The sequence below is a fragment of the Rhynchophorus ferrugineus genome, unplaced genomic scaffold (assembly GCF_030347505.1).
Source record: "Rhynchophorus ferrugineus isolate W39M unplaced genomic scaffold, kcgeb_rfMv2 rfM2, whole genome shotgun sequence".
NCBI classification, from domain to species: Eukaryota; Metazoa; Arthropoda; class Insecta; order Coleoptera; family Curculionidae; genus Rhynchophorus; species Rhynchophorus ferrugineus.
The window spans coordinates 75,896,296-75,919,513 of record NW_027472581.1 but is presented as its reverse complement, the minus strand read 5'-3'; the positions used below and the strand labels follow the sequence as shown (position 1 = coordinate 75,919,513).

At 31.4% G+C, this 23,218-nt stretch overlaps 1 protein-coding gene across 1 annotated transcript in view; it reads left to right on the top strand.

Moving 5' to 3' along the window:
• CARPA (Carbonic anhydrase-related protein A) overlaps window positions 1–22,791 on the top strand; it is a 626,351-nt gene extending 603,560 nt beyond the window's left edge. Inside the window, exons 9-10 of the mRNA XM_076394854.1 lie at window positions 18,383–18,425; window positions 22,592–22,791. Coding sequence (XP_076250969.1) covers window positions 18,383–18,425; window positions 22,592–22,662 — 114 coding nt within the window. The 3' untranslated portion in view covers window positions 22,663–22,791. The remainder of the gene's footprint in view (window positions 1–18,382; window positions 18,426–22,591) is intronic.
• Window positions 22,792–23,218: the final 427 nt, after the last annotated feature.

Below are 23,218 nucleotides of genomic sequence, written 5' to 3'. Positions count from 1 at the left end.
AGAATGGTTGTTGTTTTTTTTTTTTTCGGGAGCTTAACTTGTTCATTTAATTTGAATTCCGAATTACGGGGAAAGAGTGTCCAATTTTCAACCAATAATTTTCTATTGAACTGAAGTAACTTCGAACATAGACCACAACACAAGTTCTGTTCAATTTTTGGACCCGAGCATACGAAACTGATATTGAAATCAGCTCTTCAATCTGTAAGAATGCTCGTCAGGTCGGTCGGTCGGTCGAAATGTGTGGCTGTCGATGCGATTGTTTGTCCGAAGACTCACTACTATTTTTGGAAGGAATTTGCAAAGAAATACTTGTTTATTACGATATTGAATTGATACATGTGGTCGACGGGAGAATTGACAGGATATTAGGTTAAGGTGAAGGAAGTACGGTAGCGCTGTAAAAGTGGTCCTGTTACAAGGGGGTCGAGAAAAGAAAAAGAGCGAGACGTCTAGGTGAATGCGTGGTGGCCTAAAAGTTGCAATTTTCGAATTCGCTTTTGGTGGCAGCACTGCGCTTTGATAACAACCGTCAGCTATATATTCTCAATATTGTTTTTGATGTAATAATAATTAAGAAGAGATACAGATACATTTTCTCTAGTATAACTACTGTAAGATATTTGAGGCCGGATGGCAGTTCGGGGTCAACTTTTGCACCCGAGTAGACGACAATGATTTTTAATGTTATTTGATGTTCTGAACTAAGATCTCTAATCCATGTGTCAAGATTGGATTTAGTTTTCGACTTTGTGTATAGCGGTAGTATCTATAATGGCATTCAGCAAACGACGTTGCATTAAACATCATTTGGAACTATTTGGAATTGGGACGTGGATTCAGCAATTTCTCTTTCTTTTGAAACAAAATAGTTTCTACGTTTATCAGCCCTACAAGGCATATACTAAGTCAATAGGCATATACTAGGCATAAAAAGTCAATTGCAAACAACCCTTTCACACATTTTTTGGCAAAATTAGTTTTTTTATTGCACATAATTCCTTTCAAGGGTGATACACTGATTATAACGACCTCCCAACTTTTTTGTAGTACGATTTGCCCTTTGCTTCAAAAAAAGCTCTCAGTTTCGGCCATGACCTCTTCATTCGACGAAAATTTCTTCACAGAGAGCATTCTTTTGAGATATGAGAATAGGAAATAGTCGCTGGGACCAGATCTGGAGAATATGGTAAAGAAGGAAGCAATTCCAAGCCCAATTCATGGATTTTTGCCATCGTTTTCACTGACTTGCGACATGGTGCATTGTCTTGGTGAGGGAGCACTTTATTTTTCTTGAAATGCGACCGTTTTTCGGCGATTTTGTCCTTCAAGCGGTCCAATAATGCTATGCAAAAGTCGCTGTTGATGGTCCTTCCTTTTTCAATGTAGTCAATGAATATTATTCCATGCGCATCCCAAAATACAGACGCCATAACCTTGCCAGCCGAGTGTTGCGTTTTCCCTCGTTTTGGAATCGTGTGCAGTCCACTCGGCTGACGGTCGATTGGACATCGGAGTGAAATGATGCAGCCATGATTCATCCACTGTTACATATCGACGCAAAAACTCGCGTTTGTTACGCTTGATCATCTTCAAACACTGCTAAGAATCATCAAATCGTCGTTGTTTTTGGTCAAACGTAAGCTCGCGCGGCACCCACTTTGCACAGACCCAAATATTCGTGAATGATATGATGTACACGTTCAGTTGATATCTTTAGTGTCTGCTATTTCATTCAATTTCAATTTACGGTCATTCAAAATCATTTTGTGGTTTTTTTAAATGTTTTCGTCAGTAACAACCTCTTTTGGGCGTCCACTGCGTTCACCGTCTTCGGTGCTCATTTCACCACGTCTAAACTTAGCATACCAATCCTTGATGGTTGATTTTCCTGAGGCAGTGTCCGGAAAAAATCAAAAGTTCCATATCTTATCCATATTATCCAAAAATCAATATTTTATCAACACGCGAAATTCCTTTTTATCCGTTTTTTTCAAAATAACAAAAGTTGCTTCACTGAAAATGCTATAATTCACAAACAAACGATCCGAAAATCAATCAAATTCAAATTCAGTTCAAATTCAAATCGTCAAACTTATACGCGTATCTTTTGGGGGTTATGGCTAACTAAAAAACATATGGATTTAATTCAAGTAGCGACATCTATCTGTCAGGCTGGGGACTTTCCAATTGACCTGTTATGTTTATATAATTAGATAAGATCTGTTTTTATAAAATAATACCTCTCACATCTGTATTTCCGATCTTTCCCTCCTTCTACTCACTCTACGTCTTACTCTCCTCCTATCTGTACTCTGGAATTATTTTGACATGTTATGTAACCACGTCCCTGCTTCCTTCGTTTCCTATTTTCCATTTCGTATCCCCCCATTGCGAGTTCCTATTTTGATGGGACTTTTTTACTTTTGGCGTTGTGTTATTTGTTTTTTAATTTTTGCTTCACCTGCCATAGCCATGTTTGTCGCAGCATATCCCTTTTCAACCTGCACTATTATTAGTTGTTTGTTTTCCCTAATGATTCACTGATCTTATACCATAAAATTGTATATAACTGTACGTTACTTTTCTCCTCTATATTTTATTCATTTCTGTGTTATCTATTGAATATTTCCTTCCAGAATTCCATTTATCACAATTATTATTAAAGAGAATGCCTCCACTTCACACTATATTATTTCTTCCCATATTCATTAAATTTCTAGTGTTTCCAAGCTTTCCGGTCAAATATTTTAAATAACTTGAGGTGCCCCTTAAAATAGTATTTTCAGCAAGTATGAGTCTTATATCACCTTTATATTCTTCTAGATCTTCTTTTTCATTCTAAATATTTAAATAATTTCTTATTATCTATGCTACAACAACGGACACCACTATCCTGTTCATCACCTCCTCCAAACACATTAAAAAATTTCTTTTTTTTTATTTGCAGCGTTGTGAAAATTCGGTACAATGTATTTTATTAAATGTATTATCTGTCGATAGCCGCTACTTTTCTAATCTTTCCCATTTTTTGGTATTTTTGTAAGAAGTGCTTTCAGCACTGCTTAGACAAATCAGGACTCATATATAGAAACAAATGGTAATCAGCAGAAGCAAGGTCTGGAGAACATGGCAGATGGGATAGCACTTCCCATTCTAATGTTTCCAAGTATGATTTCAGTAGTTGTGTAACATATTGTTGAGCGTTGTCATTACTGAAGAATAATATTGTTCTGCCTTTGCTCGTATCCTGGCCTTTTTCCGCAGAGCATAAATTCAACTCAACTGCATCAATTTCAATTGATTGCGATACTCATTAATGGTTTCATCGAGTAGTATCTTAAACCATTCGTCATTGCCTTCGGTGTCAAAGGTTAACTCTAAAAGGAAAACTGCAAAAGTGTAAAAGGAAAACTATTAAAACCTCTATATTCACATATTGAAATCGTGGGAGCATTGCTGCCATAAGCTTCACACAAAACTTGATAAGCTTCAGTGACCATTTCTTGAAATTTTTCGCAAGAGCGGTTTACTCAAACAAATTCAGTCATTTTCGATGTATTGAATTTTTTTTATTCACATTTTGATGCAATGACACACAATGAAACGAGCGAGGCTTCAACATGAAATTGGTTAAAAATGTACTCGATACGATTTAATAAAGAGTTCGCCATCTGTCGTAAATTCTTTAAAATTAATTTATAGGCCTGATATAATAATCATTGTTTCTCATAACAATCTTAAAATTAATTAATATCCATAAAAAATAATACGTACAAAGCTACTAAACGACGAACTATTCTACGTACAGCTTTATATATTGTTACAGTTTATCGCTGTGCTACTTTTGTTGCTATGCTAATTCAAACAAAAACTACCATATGTATAAATATTGAAATCGCAATATAACTACTATATCCATAACCCGTATTTTTGTCGACGCACGATCCTAAAACCGGCCGCCGACAGTTGAATATTTAATATTTGTATTTCCGTAGCGCCATTCGATTACCGAATGATTTAGATTTGTTTGATGCCCGATAATAAATTTGACTCTGTTACAATTGTGTTTTAATTAAATCGGCGGGTATCGTTGAAGAGCGCGCCTAATTCGAATTTATCCCGACGCGTCTACGCGAAATTTACATTGTCTAGTTTTCAATTTCCTGAGGGAGCGAACCCGGCCGAACAATCGCGTCACGGGAACCGTGGGTTTCGGCTGGGCGACCGTGGAAACATATGCGGACTTTATTTCCGTCCACGCTCAATATTCGCCAGTTATAACTTTAAATAAATAATGGATCCATTCTTATACGTTCATGAATATGTTTCAAACTTCTGTTTCGATCATTTGATACAGGTCAACAATTCTATTATATATAACACATTTATGGAAAAGTCCTCGCTCACAACTATAGACGGTCTAGTATCGTAGTAATATTTAAAATGATTATCATTAAATATTATCATATTTTTGACTGATATTGGAGTATCTCCAATATCAGTCACAAGAAACCTCCAGCTTTATCTTAACTAAGTCGAATTGTAGTTGAAAATGTGGCATATCAGAGCAAAAATAGAGAAAAATAAAAATTGTAGAGCAATTTTTCCCTCAGTAAAACTAAATAATTATAAACTCCCGCAAGCAGACAACGCAATAACCTAGCAATATATTTTGATCGACGTATAACATGGGAAAAACTTATAGTGACAAAACGTAAACAGCATGGGCTTAAACCAAATCAAATATTTTTGTTGATAGGGCGTAAATCTAAATTAACCTTAGACAACAAGATTTTGTTGTATAAGTCAATACGTAGGCCCATTTGGACCTAAGGTATTGAACTGTGGGGTACTAACATAGCTATACTTCAGAGGTTCCAGAATAAAGTGTTGCGAGTCATCGTCGATGCCTCATATTACGTGTCCATCAAACTGATTCAGCTCGATATCCCTTTAGAACCCATAACGAGTGTTATTCGAAGTATTAGTGCAAAGTAATCTGAAAGACTGATAGTGCATCCCAATGCACTCGCCGAACAGTTAAATTTGCGCGAAGACAGTGAACTGCGTATGCTCAAACGTAAACTACCATACGAACTGATTAACATAGAGTGAAATGTAATAATGTAAAGTAGACTTTAGAATAAGTTAGAATAGCATCTAGAATAATACATGTAGAAGCGATCTTCTACACATCAGTAAAGTTATATTGTATACCCATGGGCAGATTGTGGAACCACTAAGAGATTAATAAAAAATAAAAAAATAGTATTCCATGCTGATTTTAATGTATATATGGTTTTGGATGTGAGCAAAAGCTGTTTATAAGGTGAATTGGACTCTGAGTCCAAATCAGCAGTCGGTGGGTTGATTCTAGTTTCAGAAATATTCAATAAATTCATTAATTTTATATTTTTGACCATTAACGGCCATTTATTGACTTCAAAAAATATAAATCAGAAGCGAATAGAGGTCGAACTGAATTTTTTTATACTACTTGGGATCCGTTTTATGCCTGAGGGTCCAACAATAATCGCCCTTCGTCACAAAATCGTTTGGTATGGCCTTTTGATTTTCGCCATATCTTGGTCTAAACGCATTCCTTGTCCATCGTCCATGTTGCCCAAGTTTTGTGGGAAAAAACGATGTGAATGTGCTCCAATTTTGTGATAATTTTGGAACAGATTGTCGACAGCGTGCTTTTAATCCGATAATTTGTTATTACTAAGAAAGTTGTGAAGAGCATTTTGAAACGTTCATGTTCATGCTGCTGCTCCATCAGGTGTTATGGTCATTCATGGTATCAAAACCCTGGGAACTTGTGTAATAGCACTTGAGTGAAAGGGCGTAAGGTGTGAGAAGAGAACTATATATTGTCGTTGGATAGACTATAGTGTGTAAAAATCAGAGGAATATTTCCGGTTCCTTCCGAATGTTTCCTAAACCGAATATAGTGGTTGCTGTATATGGTTGATATCAATATGGGTTGATTTTTTGACGATAAAGTCTATAGTCAATATTGAGAGAAAAACTAATAGTATTATTTGCTAATAAACTCACCATATTTACCATAAACAGCAAAAATTCTGTCATCTATTAAACGATGTCCGTTTTCATAAACAGGGATAATTGTATCAGAGACGAAACGATCTCCAACTTTATTTTGCCACAAACTCACGTTCCTGTCGACCACCCTGCAGGCACGCACAGATTTAATTTCCGGTCTTACCAAATTCATATTAACTTTCACTTTATGTAAGTTGAATACATCATAAAATTAGTATGTCTAAATTATAAACAATAAAAATATAATACAATCATATCCTTTAGATTTCGAAACGAGATCTCGCATATGTTCCCACACAATATAACTGAATTAATAAAAATAACAATAATTAAAATCCAATTATAAAATATATATCCTACTAAATAACCAAATATACTCAGAGCTTGATAGGCCAATAAAAAATAATTATGTAATTTTTTTATAAATGCAACATTTAATTCTTACTTTTGATATCAGCCCAGCTTCGTTCTTAAGAATATTTTCAAGAAAGGTTGATAATTTACCCTCTTCATATGCAGATAATATGTATGTCAAGTGCATTAGAAATATATAGACAGAACCATCAAACAACTCAACGGTAATCTACAAAATTGTGCATTTTATATCTGGGGGGGAATGCTTCTCATGTATATAATTATTACATGATTTTCACTAAATATAGTCACTGTCAATTTTATTCCTAATATGTTTAGTTATATTAAAGAGATTTTGTCTACATTTCTGTCAATTTTAACTGCTAAACAAAATTCGAAATCTTCGAAGACCACGAAAAGTAATTATTGGTCGATGTACACATAATTCAGAAGTAGTCGATAATTATCGATTAAATAGAACTACAGAAGAATACCTGACTGATAATGTAAATTTAGTAAAGCCAGCGGCAGCACAATACACTTGGGGTTAATAGAATTAGACTATTCGTCACGTCGTCATGGATAATATGGAAAAAATTTAAACATTGTCATATATTTAAATACAAAAGTGAATCAACCAGTTTTTGCTGCGCATCCAGGAAAGCTTCACTCCCATTGCGTGCGCCACCACAAACAGTGAAAAGACTATTAGCTGAAACTACATTTCAACAGAATTCGTAGAATTAGTCTTACTTTAAAATGACATCATCTGGAGCAAAAAATCGCCCAGAAAGATAATCCTGAATCAACATCAAGATTCAGGGCCTTATATACCGCCAAAATTATTTCTTTTTTTTTATAGTAACTTCAACACTGTTGCGTTATTTAGTAATTTAAACGTATATTCATTTTATTGGGACTGTGATATATATTATTAAATATGCCTAGTTAACTAAACTAAAACAGAATAAACATGTATAAAATACATGTATGATACAAACACTAATTGTATAAAGAAATCAATAATAAAACAGTAATCAATAAATATATAAAACGAGATAAAACATAGAAAAAATTGCACATTTAAAATATATCAATATAATAAGTAGAATATGTAACACAGCGGATAAATACAAAAATATAGATAAAATATAAAAATAAATAAACGAATAAAATTAACTTAAAAGCACATATAAACAAGAATAATATAAAAAATTATAATTCATAATACATAATATATTAATGTATTGAGACCAAAGCACTAGATAAAATATAACGTAATAGGTTATAAATATAAAATAGTTTGGTTTCTCCAAAATAAAATTAAACATGAAATAAAAAATTAAATAGAATACTCTAAATGAATTTCATGTAAATTATCAAATATTTTATCGATGTGGCTTGAAGTAGAAAGGGCTTCCAGTTTAAGTTGATAGCTTGGGCATCCTTCGTATCTTGGAGAATGATTACCATTACAATTTGAGTATACCGGTGAGATGTATCTTTATGTATATTGTGTCCACATGCAGGACAGATAGGATTATGATTACAGGAGGCAGAGACATGTCCGAACTTTTGGCAAGAGAAGCATCTCTTGCTGGGTTAGGAATATAAGAACAAACTCTCGGATGTATTGATAATTATCCCCCTTTCCTTTTTGGTTGTGATTCTTTTAATTGCTGTTATTCATATTTTTAATATAAATATATACTATCTTAGGGTAATTGATATGGCTCAGTAAATGGAGGTAAAACGAAATGAAACAGTGGACCGTTATTTATTGGCAATATAAAAAATGTAGAAAATACAAAATAGATAAAACGGATGGCAAAGGTGTTACCTGGAGACGAGGCTTGGGCAGTCGATGGTGGCACGTCTAAACCAAACGATGGTCGGTTACTGAATCCTGGAAATACTCTTCAATAACATCTCAGATAAACGTCTCGGGATTGCCAGCTGTTCGTTGTCGTGTTCTAGTTGTCGCTGCTGGCACCCCGCCCGTGTTCGACATCTGGGATTATATTTCTGGGTACCTTGTTGACCGTTATTCCACAATATAAAATTCGACATGCCTCAAGGTCGCTACACTATTATATGTATACTAATTATATATTATATATATATATATATATATATATATATATATATATATATATGAAAAAAGCAAATTATAGTTTATTTCAATTTAACTAAAAGAAGTTTGAGCGCATAGCATTCAATAGTCAAAACTTCCTCTAAAACGATGACACTATCTCGAAACTATTTCTAATGAAATTTGAAACATAGTGAATATTTAATAAATTATACTAATCTTCTAACTATTACATGCATACAATAATTTATTACACAGATTACATAAATTCAACTCATACCATAATGAGCATTACGAGTCTTTGTTGTCATTCGTCTATTTGGTAAATGCACTAGCAAACTTCATTAATAAACCAACTGTTTGCCTATAGTATAGAATGTAATTCATTAATAAATGCTCCAAATAGGTAAATATTTAACAGTCGTATATTTGATATTCGATTAAAACCGCGTTATAATTATGACGATGAGGAATATTGAAATAAATCAATTTTGACTTTTTGATCTTAATGCCGCATTATTATTTAGATTCAGTGTCAACAATTAAAATATAAAAATTAAAATTTAAAAATTGGCGGAACTGTCTCAATCTTCCAGTGTTACACCTAGGTCTGTTAAGCTGGGAATATTGGTTTAAGAGTTGTTATTGGTCAACGTTTTTGAGGAAGACAATTGACATATCGTCTCTTTCACTCACTCGATCAGCACCCAGCTCATCTGGTTGGCGGCAGGGCTTGCTTTTACCAGTACACATCGTACCTGTACAGTTAAAATTCTCAATTTTTAAAATAATTAAGAATGGATAATTATTTTAATGACTTTTGATATTTTTAATAACTAATAACAGAACTCTTTCAACATACCTATTTTATTTTCCCGATATAATCAGGGTTCCTCATTATTTAGCAATATAATTGTTGTCTGGCAAATTAATATTACGTCTTTTGATATTTAAATATCATATAAAAATTACAGCCATACTGAAATAAGTTGATTTTTTTTATAAATAAAAAGTAGCGTATCTGGTACATTATAAACAGTCATACAAATCATACAAAAGTCTAGCAATGAATTACATATTTTTCTATATATTATATTACTATATATTCGTCTTTCGATTAACCTGCGTGTAAGCCCTAGAATTTTGTTCACTGAAATTCCTGTTCCTAATTATTACAACTTTCAGTTGTATGTACTAGCGTAAAATGAATAGTTTTTAACCTGACAATACAAGGCTGTAAATTTCAGTTAAAAAATTAATTATAAAAAAAGTACTCTCCCTTAACTCCAACTACGGGTTTCTCAAATAGCAGTATTCCTTTTCTCAAGTGGAAAGCTATCAAATATTCTCAACATTTTCATTGGATGAAAAGCGTTCCCCAGAAATATATATCTTTAAGCGTGGGAATTGATGAAAATCGATGAAACTAAGAGTACCAAATCAAGTGAATAGGGGAAGTAGCCGCTCAAATAGTATCCCCGATACTGCAGTTTTTCCATCACTAAAACATCCTTGTGCAGATATTCATCATCCCGATGAAAGATGATATTTTATTATTGAAACCAGGCCTCTTTTCGCTAATTTCGGCATATAGATATAAGGTTGTTATAATATTCATCTGTAATTTTCTACCTTTTAAAAGCAATCAGTTGTTTAAGAAACACGATACGGTACTTATCCCAAAACAGGCCACCTTTACCGCCTCTAGCGTCTGGACTGTGGGAAATGTTTAACCAATGCGTTCCAACCTAAAAATATATATCGTGTAGCTTTGTTGTTTTTATATATAAAATAATTTCAAACATATATATAAATTATTTTATAAATCTAACTATTATTTTCCTCTTATCATATACGGTAATTAGTAAATTAAGTATTTATAGAAAAATATAATGTCTGCATATTTTTTGTGTTATATTTTTCAGTCCCTCTTATACCAATTATATGTTATATCTGGACCGAACCTACCGCTTAATATGTGCTCCGAACCACAGTCCTCGGCACTAAGCCTGCCGACTGGCGAGTGACAAACTTAGAAATAATCCCAGAGTACATCCAGTCTTACCCAGACTGGCTACTGGCATTACTGGGATCATATTCCTTATAAAATATTCCACTCTTTGCTATTAAACCTTCATAATTGTAAAGAATCACAAACATAAAGTACATCCCTCAACAGGATTCGAACTCCCGACATATTCAACAATATCCAAAATTAAAACATCACATTACACAAACTCCAAAAATTGTCTAGTCTAAGATATGCCATTTTTTAAAATTCGAGGTTATTAACTAATTATTATTAACGTTATTTAAAAACATGCCCAAATATTACCAGTTATCTCACAAAAATTTATTATACCCTTTTCAGTATTGTTGATGGTTGATTCGAAGAAGTCTGCAGACAAAACCAACCAAACACTTTTAGAAACTTATTTTGGTTTCAACAATTCAATAAGTATAACCTGCAAGACCAAAAAGTTGAAAGGCATTGACTTCTAAGACTTAATGAACAAAAACTCAGCTCAAAGTCTCAAAGAATTTTCAGAGAGCTTAGCAGTTGATGAATCAACTGCTTCCTGACGTATTCATCAAATATTCCTAATGTTCCTAATACTGAAGAGACGCGAAAATGAATGTCATTTCGCTATATCAACGAAAGATGGAAAGAAGTTGTAGAAAATGATGGAAAATATGTTGATGAATATATATTGTACCAATATTTCTCTATAAACACCTTTTTAAAGCAAACAAATTATCAGAATATATTTTAGTTATTTTAAAAAGCGTACAGATTTATGTATTTATTTATATATCAGACGCATGCAAATGACATTAAACAAATATGTATCGACCGCGATAACATGAAACAACGAGCGTTTATTAAATAAGCATTACATAACAGTGAAACTCCAATAAATAGTTAATATCTAAAATTTTCGATATTCCATTGGAACACGAGCGAAAATTATTGTTGTATCTACGACAATAAATTTGCTACAGTTACCATTGCGTTTTAATTAAGCTGGCGTGTATCATTGAATGGGGACTAATTCAAATTTACGTTACGCGTCCATGGAAAATATACATTGTCTAGTTTTCAATTTCCTAGGTGAAATCGACGACCGATCTCATAACGCCAACTAAACATTGTCCCATGGTCATTGTGCGTTTTCAGTTCAGCCGGTTTCGAATGTTAAATAAGCGCAAAATAAACAGCTAAGAATTATTTTCAACGGATATACATACAGAGTGAGTGAACTATTGGTTTGTTTTTGACAACAGTACTGAGACAAATCGAATTCTCCATTAACAATCTATACCATAAAGTAAAATATTAATTTTGTGGCCAAGGGGATTAAAATATTAGAGTGTTCAAAAAGTTCGCCAGATTTATATTCATATTACGTTATTTTACAGTATAATTTACCTGAACCTACATTATACTTATACTATACAGAGTATATTTTTCCAATTCCCAATCCATTTCCATTTTCCATTCCTCCAATTTATTGAACCCACAGGCAGAATTACAGAGGAGTAAATCTGACAAATAAGATGGATGTTAAAAGTATTTGTACGTATGTTATTTTTATGAAAAACTATTTCCAAGCCATTATGTTTTCAAGCCGCAATTTGAACGATATTTTGCACCGTTTCGTAACATGGACACATCACTAATAGCAGAGACCAAGGAAAAACAAGGGCAGTGGGTTTCTCCAGGTGACCCTGCACCAAAAAGAGACCAGGTCGTGTCTGTCGGCCAACAAAGAAATGGTTACTATTTATTTGTTTTTTTTATATATACGTGATATTATTCAAATCGGTTATCTTTAAAATAGTACAAAAGAACAATTATTATCATTTAGAGCTTTTGGGCATATTTGATATTGATTTAAACAAAAACTAGCTCATTTGTCGCAGAAACATTCCCCTGTATTTGGCTTTTAAGATAAAATGTTACACTTATAATGTTAAGAATATGAACGTTAACGAACTCACTAAAAAGTAAAAAATTATATAATTACTTATAGTTTTAACACAAAAAAAACGTTTTAATACAAAATATGTACATAATAATCGTTGTAAAATATATAACTAAATAAAACTAAAAAACCTTATTTAACCTATCTGCTAAACGTATTTTATCTTCTACTACTACTACTACTACTACTTCTACTATATACACACAATTTAGCTTAATACCTACTTAAACCTATTTATCTATTTAAAATATTCTTTTTAGTACTACCAACCGATCACTTTCAAGTTGGTGCCGAACACAAACCGTAATATTATTTCAGATTTGTTCTATTGGTAATTTAATTTTGTGTATAATTCTGAAAATAATATGATTATATTTGTATTGTTTGAGCTCGGCACCGACTTCAAAGTAATCAATTAATAGTAGTTAAAATGATATTGTAAATATAGGAATAGCTAGGTTACAGGTGCAGCCCGTATTAGAAAAAATAGGAATAAAGAAACACGGATAAAAAAATATGTGGAAACTTTGTACGTTCCTTTAAAACTTGAGGCTTTAAATAAAATAAGAATTTTGAAAATCGGTCCTTAATTGACAGAGAAATCGGCGAACATACATTAATATAAAATATATACAGCCGAACATAGAACCTTCTCCTTTTTCTCTGAACTCGGTTAAAAATAAATTACCCAATTGTGTTGGTTGTTGTTTTAATATTCATGCTAAAGTTAAATACCAATTTCAGAATTGTTTTTTCTTATATTCTCGGTTCATAACAGACTAATTTGTGTTTTAATATTTATGTTGAAAATATAAAAATAAAGAAAGAGCATAACAGGTCAATTGAAAAGTCGCCTGCCTGACACATAGATGGCGCTACTAGTATGAAATTCATATGTTTTTTAGTTAGCCCTAATCCTCAAAAGATGCGTGTATAAATTTGACAGCTGTCGGATAATTAGTTTGTGAATTATAGCATTTTCAGTAAAGCAACTTTTGTTATTGTGAAAAAAATTGATAAAAAGGAATTTCGCGTGCTGATAAAATATTGCTTCTTGAAAGGAAAAAATGCAGTTGAGGCAAGAACTTGGCTTGATGCCGAGTTTCCGGATACTGTCCCGAGAAAATGGTGAAATGAGCACAGAAGACGGCGAACGCAGTGGACCCCAAAAGAGGTTGCTACCGAAGAAAACATTAAAAAAATCCTACTAGGAAAACTATTTCCTGTTCTCAGATCTCAAAAAAATGCTCGGTGGGAAGAAACGTTCGTCGAATGAAGAGGTTATCACCGAAACTAAGGCTTATTTTGATGCAAAGGACAAATCATACTATAAAATTGGTAAAAGTTGGAGGGTCGCTATAATCAGTGTATCGCCCTTGAAGATAATTATGTTGAATAAAAAAAACTAATTTTCCCAAAAAAATGTGTTTTACTATGGTAGACCGGGGACTTTTCAATTAACCCATTATATACATATATTTCATGCCCTGAAGTTGTTACAGTTCTGAAAATAAACTTTCTCTTGATACTTTTGTTATAGTGTTCTAGTGTAGCAACTTAAACTAATTAATACTTGAAAGGTTATTAATTATTGAAACTTAATAGCAATTGCATTTAATTAAATGCCATTTAAAAACGTTTAATGAGTTTTTGAGATAGTTTGCATGTATTTTAATACGTTTTAATATACAGATATTTATTGCTTTAATAATTGTTATCTATCAAACACATGTCTGATAAGAAAATCAAGGTATAAATTATACATGAAGTAGAAAGAGGTATTATTAGCGAAAATAATTATATGATCAGACTTAACATACAAGATGTCCATCATGTATTAATTTTAAAAAATACTTATTGACTCGTAAATCTTAATAGTAGTGCTTTATTTTTAGTATTCAATTATATTGAAAATTGATAAATGCAATGAATTCCTTGAGAGTCGCGATGCAATTTAACCAGTTCCCTTTAAAAGGGCTCTGAAAATACATCAACGATACATTAGCAATTTATCGCCGAAAAATGTCCGCGGGAACATTTCAAAGCGTGTCGACGTAACGTAATTCGTACTGGCTTATTTCTGAGAGCACTTACTTTTCAGTCGCCTTAAATTTGCCTGATAAATCAGTCCGTCCCTCACGAACGAATAGCAAATTTTCAAAGTTAATTTTTATTCAAACACAACCGAACTGACACAATTTCCTACAACATTTCAGCTTTGCTTCGTTGGCTTTAAAAGGGGCCGTTTTAGTTATAAAAATTGTCAGTGTATTTTTAAAAATTAATTCCAAATTAGTTTGGTTGGTTCCAAAATAGTTTGAACTTTGCGATAAATAGGTTTGGAGAAAAAGAAATAAATTAAGGTGATGTTAAGCATTTGGTGGGATTGGAAACTAATTTATGAAGGACTAGTGATCGCCTGAGCTCCAAATTGGATTTTTTTTAATTAAATGATATGTTACTAAAATTTGTTGCATGGTATTTTCTATATAAGATCAGAAATTAATTTAATATATAACGTTAGTTAAAATCATAAATATCTGTAAATTAAAACATATTAAAATATATTAAAATTATCTCAAGAACTTACTAACTTTTTTCAAATGGCATTTAATTAAATCTAATTTCCATTAAGTTTCCACAATCAACAAGTATTAATAAGTTTAAATTGATCCACTACACCATTGGATATTATAACAAAGTATCATAAGTAAGATTATTTTGGGAACTGTAATAACTTCAGGGAAAAAGAATAAACTAAGATGGTGCTAAGCATTTGGTGGGATTGGAAACGAATTTATGAAGGACTAGTGATCGCCCTGAGCTCCAAATTGGAACACTTTTTTTTAATTAAATGATATGTTACTAAAATTTGTTGCATGGTATTTTCTATATAAGATCAGAAATGAATTTGATATAGAACAACGTTAGTTAAACTCATAAATGTTTCTATATTAAAACATATTAAAATATACTAAAACTATCTTAAGAACTTACTAACTTTTTTCAAATGGCATTTAATTAAATCTAATTTCCATTAAGTTTCCACAATCAACGAAGTAATGATAAGTTTAAATTGACCCACTACACCACTGAATATTATAACAAAGTATCATAAGTAAGATTATTTTGGGAACTGTAATAACTTCAGGGAAAAAGGAATAAACTAAGATGGTGCTAAGCATTTGGTGGGATTGGAAACGAATTTATGAAGGACTAGTGATCGCCCTGAGCTCCAAATTGGAAAACTTTTTTTTTAATTAAACGATATGTTACTAAAATTTGTTTGCATGGTATTTTCTATATAAGATCAGAAATGAATTTGATATATAACATTAGTTAAAATCATAAATGTCTGTATATTAAAACATATTAAAATATACTAAAACTATCTTAAGAACTTACCAACTTTTTTCAAATGGCATTTAATAAAATCTAATTTCCATTAAGTTTCCACAATCAACGAAGTATTGATAAGTTTAAATTGACCCACTACACCACTGAACATTATAACAAAGTATCATACGTAAGCTTATTTTGGGAATTGTAATAACTTCAGGGTCTCAAATAAAAGTATATATGATTTCTTGTTTTACTTTTATATTATAATCATAAATACGAAATAACAAATAGAGTAATATTTGTTCAAATAATTCATTCAAGGTACAAATGATAAAATATCATTGAATTAACATATATCTTATAACAACATATATCGTGTTTTTTTGTGTTAAAACTCTAAGTTTGATTATTTTTTACTTTTTACTGAGTTCGTTCCTTATTTATTTTTTGAAGTCGGTTCAATTGTTGTGTTAAAAGTATGTTTTACAATTTAAAATGTACATTGAAGGAATGTTTTTACAATTATAAAATGAACTATTGATTTCAAAATGTAGGTCAATAAAATAAATAATCAAATAATTGATACAAAGTTCAAAGCATAAAATGTCGTATAGTTATATATTTTATTGCGTTATTATTTAATCGTTAAACACCTTAATATTTATTGATGCTTTACAATGCTTACAAAATTACTATCATTACTTCATAATATTTTCTATTTGTCCTATATATTCCATATTTTCATTACTTCATTTTTGTTATTCATATAATATTTAGCTTTCATCCATCTTTCCCACTTAAAATCTTAGTAGTCTTTAAAATGCTCTTAGGATAATAATCCTCAGAACCATATCAATTAGTATCAGCCTTTAAGTAAAAACTTAATTAATTACTTTATTTTCTTAGCTATTCTATGTTTACCAAACATCATATTAAATCGAAATTTGCTTGCCAAAATCTAAATACCTTGTAAACAAAGAGGACAAATGATTCTTGTTATTCTCGGTTGTCTTTGTTATTCTATGTCATAATCATATTCTCACTTACGTTTTTTGCTTTAATCCTTACACAGCCGTATATACTTTCCAATAAAGCAGACACTCAACACATACTCTCTATAAAAAGAAATAAAATGTAACTTTACATGATCATATTTCTTAATCGATTTTTACCCAAACATTTCACAATTCTATACCTCCAACAATACGGTAATGACCGAAAATAGCACAAAATTTTAAACAACACTACTTAAAATTAAATAAATTCGTTTAATACTATTTTAACACAATCATTTTCTGTTTTAATATCTTTTCAAATATACAATGCAGAGATTTTTCTTCAGATTTAAAATTGCTCTGATTGCATTTTGCTGTCAGATTCTGATTTTAAAAATTATGCGTCCAAGTTGTATAGTGTATACCGGATATTTTATTATATTGGAATCTACTTATTTATAGCCCATATTACACAAAAATTTAAGGCCTAAAAATTCTTCTCCTTATAAGCTTTAACCATACCAAACTTCACGCCCCCAAGTGCCCTCGTTTTCGTCCGAAAGGGAGGCAACATTTTTGCTAAGTAGATTAATATATAGATTATTAAATTACAGCAACGAGGAAGCAATACTGATCAACAAGCAGGATAACCGAAAATCAAAACAACCAATAGCACACGTTCTTGTAGAAATTATATAGGTGTTAATTGAATCTAACCTAAGTTAGTCGAATTTATTTTTAATTTAGGATATACATACTGATATATTTATACGACACTCACCTTGCTTGTGCATTGACCCAAGCAAGCACCATAGAAATGTAGTAAAAAATGTATTTGTAAATTAAGATTTTAGTAAACGTGTCTAATTAAAGATGTAATAAAAAATTGCAAGAATTTAGAGTTTTTTTTTATATTTTCAAGTCTTCTTTTTGCCAACGAGGGTTTATCTGAACTGGACCTACAGTGAGCTCCGAACCACCATTCCTCGGCATTAAGCCTACCGACTGGCGAGTGACCAACTTGGAAATCATCCCACAAGACATCCGGTCTTATACAGCCTGGTTATCATATTCTTTGTCGGATTTTACGCTCTTGGACTCTAGGACAATCACTAATATTAAACAGCCACAAACATAAATTTACGACCATGCCCACGCAGGAATCGAACCCGCAACTATCGCAACAATAGGTGCACCGTCCTGTCGCCTCTACTACTGCGCCAAAAAAGTCGGCCAATTTAGAAATGCCTAAGCGTATTCTGAGGGCTTGTTCTAAATTTTAATGTTTCAATTTTAAATTGCAACTTTACTCTTCACATATGACATTTTACCACTTTTGTTTACTGTATCAAAAGAATGTATATCACATTGAAATATAGCCAAAAAATGTATCATGTGAACTAGACAATATCTATGCTTGCATTATTTATACTATTGACACAGTACTGCCAATGTGTAACATATGTAACTTACATTCTATGATATCCACGTCATTTTTATCTATTGTATATTTGTAAATGGTAAATATATTATGTTTGTTTCAGGTCAATAACTGTCCATCCATGCACAAAGAAATGTATTATAAAGGTGAGTTAAATATTTCTCCACATACTCTGGAAAGTCCTCGAAATGACTTATCGTATTTTAAAGACGTCATTATACTTGTCAAAAATACACAATAATACATAGAGCAATAAAGAAAAAACTCGCTAGGGATCTCTAGAGAAAAGTTTCGCTACGTCCAATATCTAGATAAGCTTATAATCGTCCATTCAAATAATTTTATTGGTCAGTTTAAATCTCCATTATAGGCACCTGTTATGAAAACCTTTTGCTCTGAGGATATTTGATTAAGACTTTGACAGTTATACGCGTGACAGCCCTGGTGTCCCGTTTCATTGACCAACGAAATTAAAACAAAACACAAATTAATTTATGAAAACAATATATTAAATAAAATTCAATAAAACTATGAAAATAAATTTACAATTCACGTTCTATCTATCAGAGATCTACCGTTTTGTTTTCTTATACTAAGCAAATTTTGAGTTTTTCTCTGCTAAAATTGTATTTAGCTGCTTAATATAAAAATATGTGAAACACATTTTTACCATTTTTAATATTTTATCTGGAAATTCATTGTGTACTGTACAATTAAAAGATTTTCAAAAAATTACTTTCTTTTACTACTTTTGACAAAAAAAAATGTGTTGTAATATCGACGTTTCAATGTCACGGAATAAAATAAGAGAGATAGCTTCGAGGACTACTAACAATAGAATAAAACAATTCTGTTGAAATCTGGAAGAGATATTGCATTGCCTGTATAAAATTAGTACAAAATTAGACCTGTCGGCCTAATAACAAAGACAAAATGGCCAAAGAAAAAATAAAATTAATTTCTTTTTTCAACATATTACCAAATAACCTGAAATATATACTATGGTACAACGTAAAATTTTGTTTGTTCGTCTAGGACCATCAGAAGCTGGAGATATCCCTGGTTAGTAAAGAAGTAAATTTACTTTTATCTAAAACGCCCTCATGTTCGTCCTCTTCACAGTTTCCTAAAAGATGAATGAGATGAAAAAACAAAGCTATGATGGGTGCCTTAAATTATTATTTAAATATGCTTGTTGAGGGATGTTTATTCCTGAATCTTGGTTACTTACCTTAGCTACTATATTTATTCCAATACGTACTGAAAGTATTTATTACACTTTTAATTAATGGCTTTTTGACACATTTGTTTTTAGTTTATTTTGCACTATTTAAGTATTGAATGGCTTTACACCAAAATTCCTCTTGTTTTGAATTTATGGTTTAGCCACTATTCAAAGGTTTCCATTCAGGAGCTATTCTTTTAGTGGAGTTGCAACTATAAAAATGATGACCAGAATATTTGAATAATAATTATTGTGAACTTACAACAACATATATAGTAACGATCATAAAATTCTTCATACTAATCCAATCAGTTTGAGATTTTTAATATTTTGAATCCATTATTTAAGCAGAGGGATACTTCTTGAAAGGAAAACAATGTTGCATTTCTTTACTGCCTGTATAAAACTTGCTGGATAAAGGATGCATTATACTTATATTGCACTACCAACTAATATCAAACTAATGAACTAACGACTAATAATTTAATCACTAATCCATATAAGAAACTAAACGTACTTTTCCATATATAAGGCAGACTGAAAATGACCCAAAAAAAAACCAAAACGCACCATAGCGACTAAAGCAAGTAATATTATCAAAGTAGAGATAACAAGATATTGGACGTCGCGAAACATTTCTCTAAAATTGGCAATAAAGTTATATGTTTACTTTCTCTGTACAATAACGCAATCATTAGATAATTCTAATTGTTTTATCGACATTAAATTCCCAAATAATTAACAACGATTTCCTTATTAAGTGTTCTAAATACTGTGCAACTATGATGAAAATACTAACTTGATATCAAATGCACCAAAAAGGGTAACATCAAAATATTAAATTACTACTAGCTAGTAAGTGAAGTTTAAAGTCTTCAGTTCAAACAGTCACCGAAAATTATTAAAAAACCTACAAAATGATTTTGAATTACTGAAAATGTTATACAGATGAAGAAACCATACACGAAAATATAAGGTTGGGGAAAAATAATATCTATTTTTTCTAATAAATGATTTAAAAGGTTATAGAACTTGAAAAACTAAAATTTGAAAACTCTAAACAGAGATTTTGCTTTTTAAGTGTATTTCCAAAAAGAAAAATATCCGGGTCAGTCAAAAATTATATGGATTTATGGTGATTAGCGCTTAAATGAATACCTTAATTAGCTAAAAATAACGAAATTCTTTAAAATGTCAATATAGAGAAATATATCATATTGTCACATCGTTATCGAACTAAAAATCAACCGTACAATTCACGAACAGGTTTGAGTCATTTACATAGTAGTAATTGACCGGACATAGAAGCTGAAAATTCGATGATTGAATTAGCCACACCGAAATAGCTAACCAGAGTTATCAAAACTGACATTAAACCCATTAAATCACCAGGCTCTGATTTAATAATAGGAAAATTACTGCAAAAGCTACCATGAAAGGCAATTATACAACTTACCAACTTGATCAAAACATCATTTAAATTAAAATATGTCCCAGGCATTTGAAAGATTGCAAAATTATAATGATCTCAAATCCTGGGAAGTCACGAAACGAAATAAAAGCTTATAGACCGATATCACTGTTATCAGTAATATCTGAACTTTTTGAAAAACTTCTGTTGAAAAGAATAAAACCGATCATAGAGAGAAAAAACCTAATACAACACACCAGTTTGGGTTTATTAACAAGCATTCAACAATTGACCAGGTCCACAGAATAACGGATGTTTTTGAAAAAGCCTACGAAAGTAAAAAAGTATGCTCAGCTATATTCTTAGATGTAGATCAAAACTTCGATAAGGTTTGGCATGAAGGGCTCGTTCATAAACTACAGAAATGTTACCAAAATACACTGAACTATTAAAATCGTACATTACAACCAGAATATTTAGAGTCAAACAAGAAAAAGCTTACTCTACAATAAAAGAAGCTAAAGCAGGTGTACCACAAGGAAGTGTACTGGAGCCAATGTTTTATCTACTCTACACATGTAATATACCACAAATGGAGAATAATACGATGGCTACAGTTGCTGATGATACTGCAATTATAGCTGTCAAAGACATTAGTGAAGAAGCCTCATGAAATTACAATACGGAAGTAACAATATAAATAATTGGACACAAGCTTGGAAAATAAAAATTATCGAAAGTAAATTTGGGCATGTGCAGTTCACCTACAATCAGACCGTACAAGCAGCAATATCATTAAATAATATAGCATTCCATATAGCAACAACGCTAAATATATCGGAATGAATCTTGATACAAAACTTCGTTGGAAGGAATATATAAAGAAGAAAAGAAAAGAACTGGAATTGAAATATAGGAAAATGTACTGGTTAATTGAAAAAAATCCCAAATATCAGTACATAATAAATTGCTATTATATAAGCAAATACTGAAAATTCAAGAGTCAATCAAAAAATCAAGAAAATTGCAAGGGGGCATGAGGAAAGACTCCATTCTCATGAGAATATTGAAGTATTGAAGCTTTTGGATACTACCAAAAGAGGACACATACTGAAACGAATCCAACCATCTGATCTTGTGTAGTGTGAAACTGAGTTAGGGCCGATGGGTTCTCCTACATAACATATATGCCTAGATTGAAGTCATCATAAAGACACATTGTAGGTTAGTCGGAAACGACTAGTAACAATGTAATAATTAAATAATAAAAAAACATAGTAATAATCACAAAGTTAGGCATCTTTAAATTGGATAAAAATTTAAACACATTCATTTGAGTTGCAGTTTTGATATAACGGCACGTATGCCATTGATTAGCATCTCAAATTTATATGCAAAAATTTTATTTACAATAGAAGACTAAAATTGCTTTCCCCAACCAAATAAATATATTGCTAAGAATATTAAAATTGCTATTGAATATTAATTAACTACTGAATAAAACTACATTCTTAAAAATGTGTTTTTATTAGATTGGATAGCTATTAGATATATATATATATATATATATATATATATATATATATATATATATACTACTTATTACATTTATATTTAAAATTTGCGATTAATCTTTCAAAATATGAAAAATAATTATGATTAACGTTTTGTTTCAGCTAACAAATGGCCGCAGAATATCAAGGATCACAATCCGTTCCACAGTTTGCATTCCTTTCCAATAGGTTAAGATAACAAATTACCTAATAAATAATTACAAAAATACAGTTACTTAATTCATGGAAAATTCAGCATTATCCCTTTTAGAAGTTATACCTTACCCGAAAAATTATTTCTTATTCAGTTTCATCAGTTCAATGTCAGCGATTCAAATTATGTCAAATATCTGTAATAAAATTTGAAAAAATTCAAGCGAGACCGAAAGAACTACGAAGATAGAAGCGAAGCAGCTCGGAAAATTTGTATGTTATATTAAAAGAAAAGGCGACTTTTGGCAGGAAATGCTGAATTTTCGTTCTTCCGTGCTTTTTTCCCGGATATAATGTTTTAATATTCGCTGTTTTCCCGGTTTCTCCCGTTGGCCTTTTGTATCGTTCCAAACGAAATCTTTTGAACAAGAGAAGCGTTTAATATGTCCTGTTTATTTATTAAATGTTATATTTCATGTTATTAAACAGTTGAAAGGGTTCTTGTTAATTTTTCTCGTTGAATGTCATTATTTTTAATATTGATGTTATTGTACATTGACAATCTAAACACAAATGTAACCACGTGTTGTATTACAC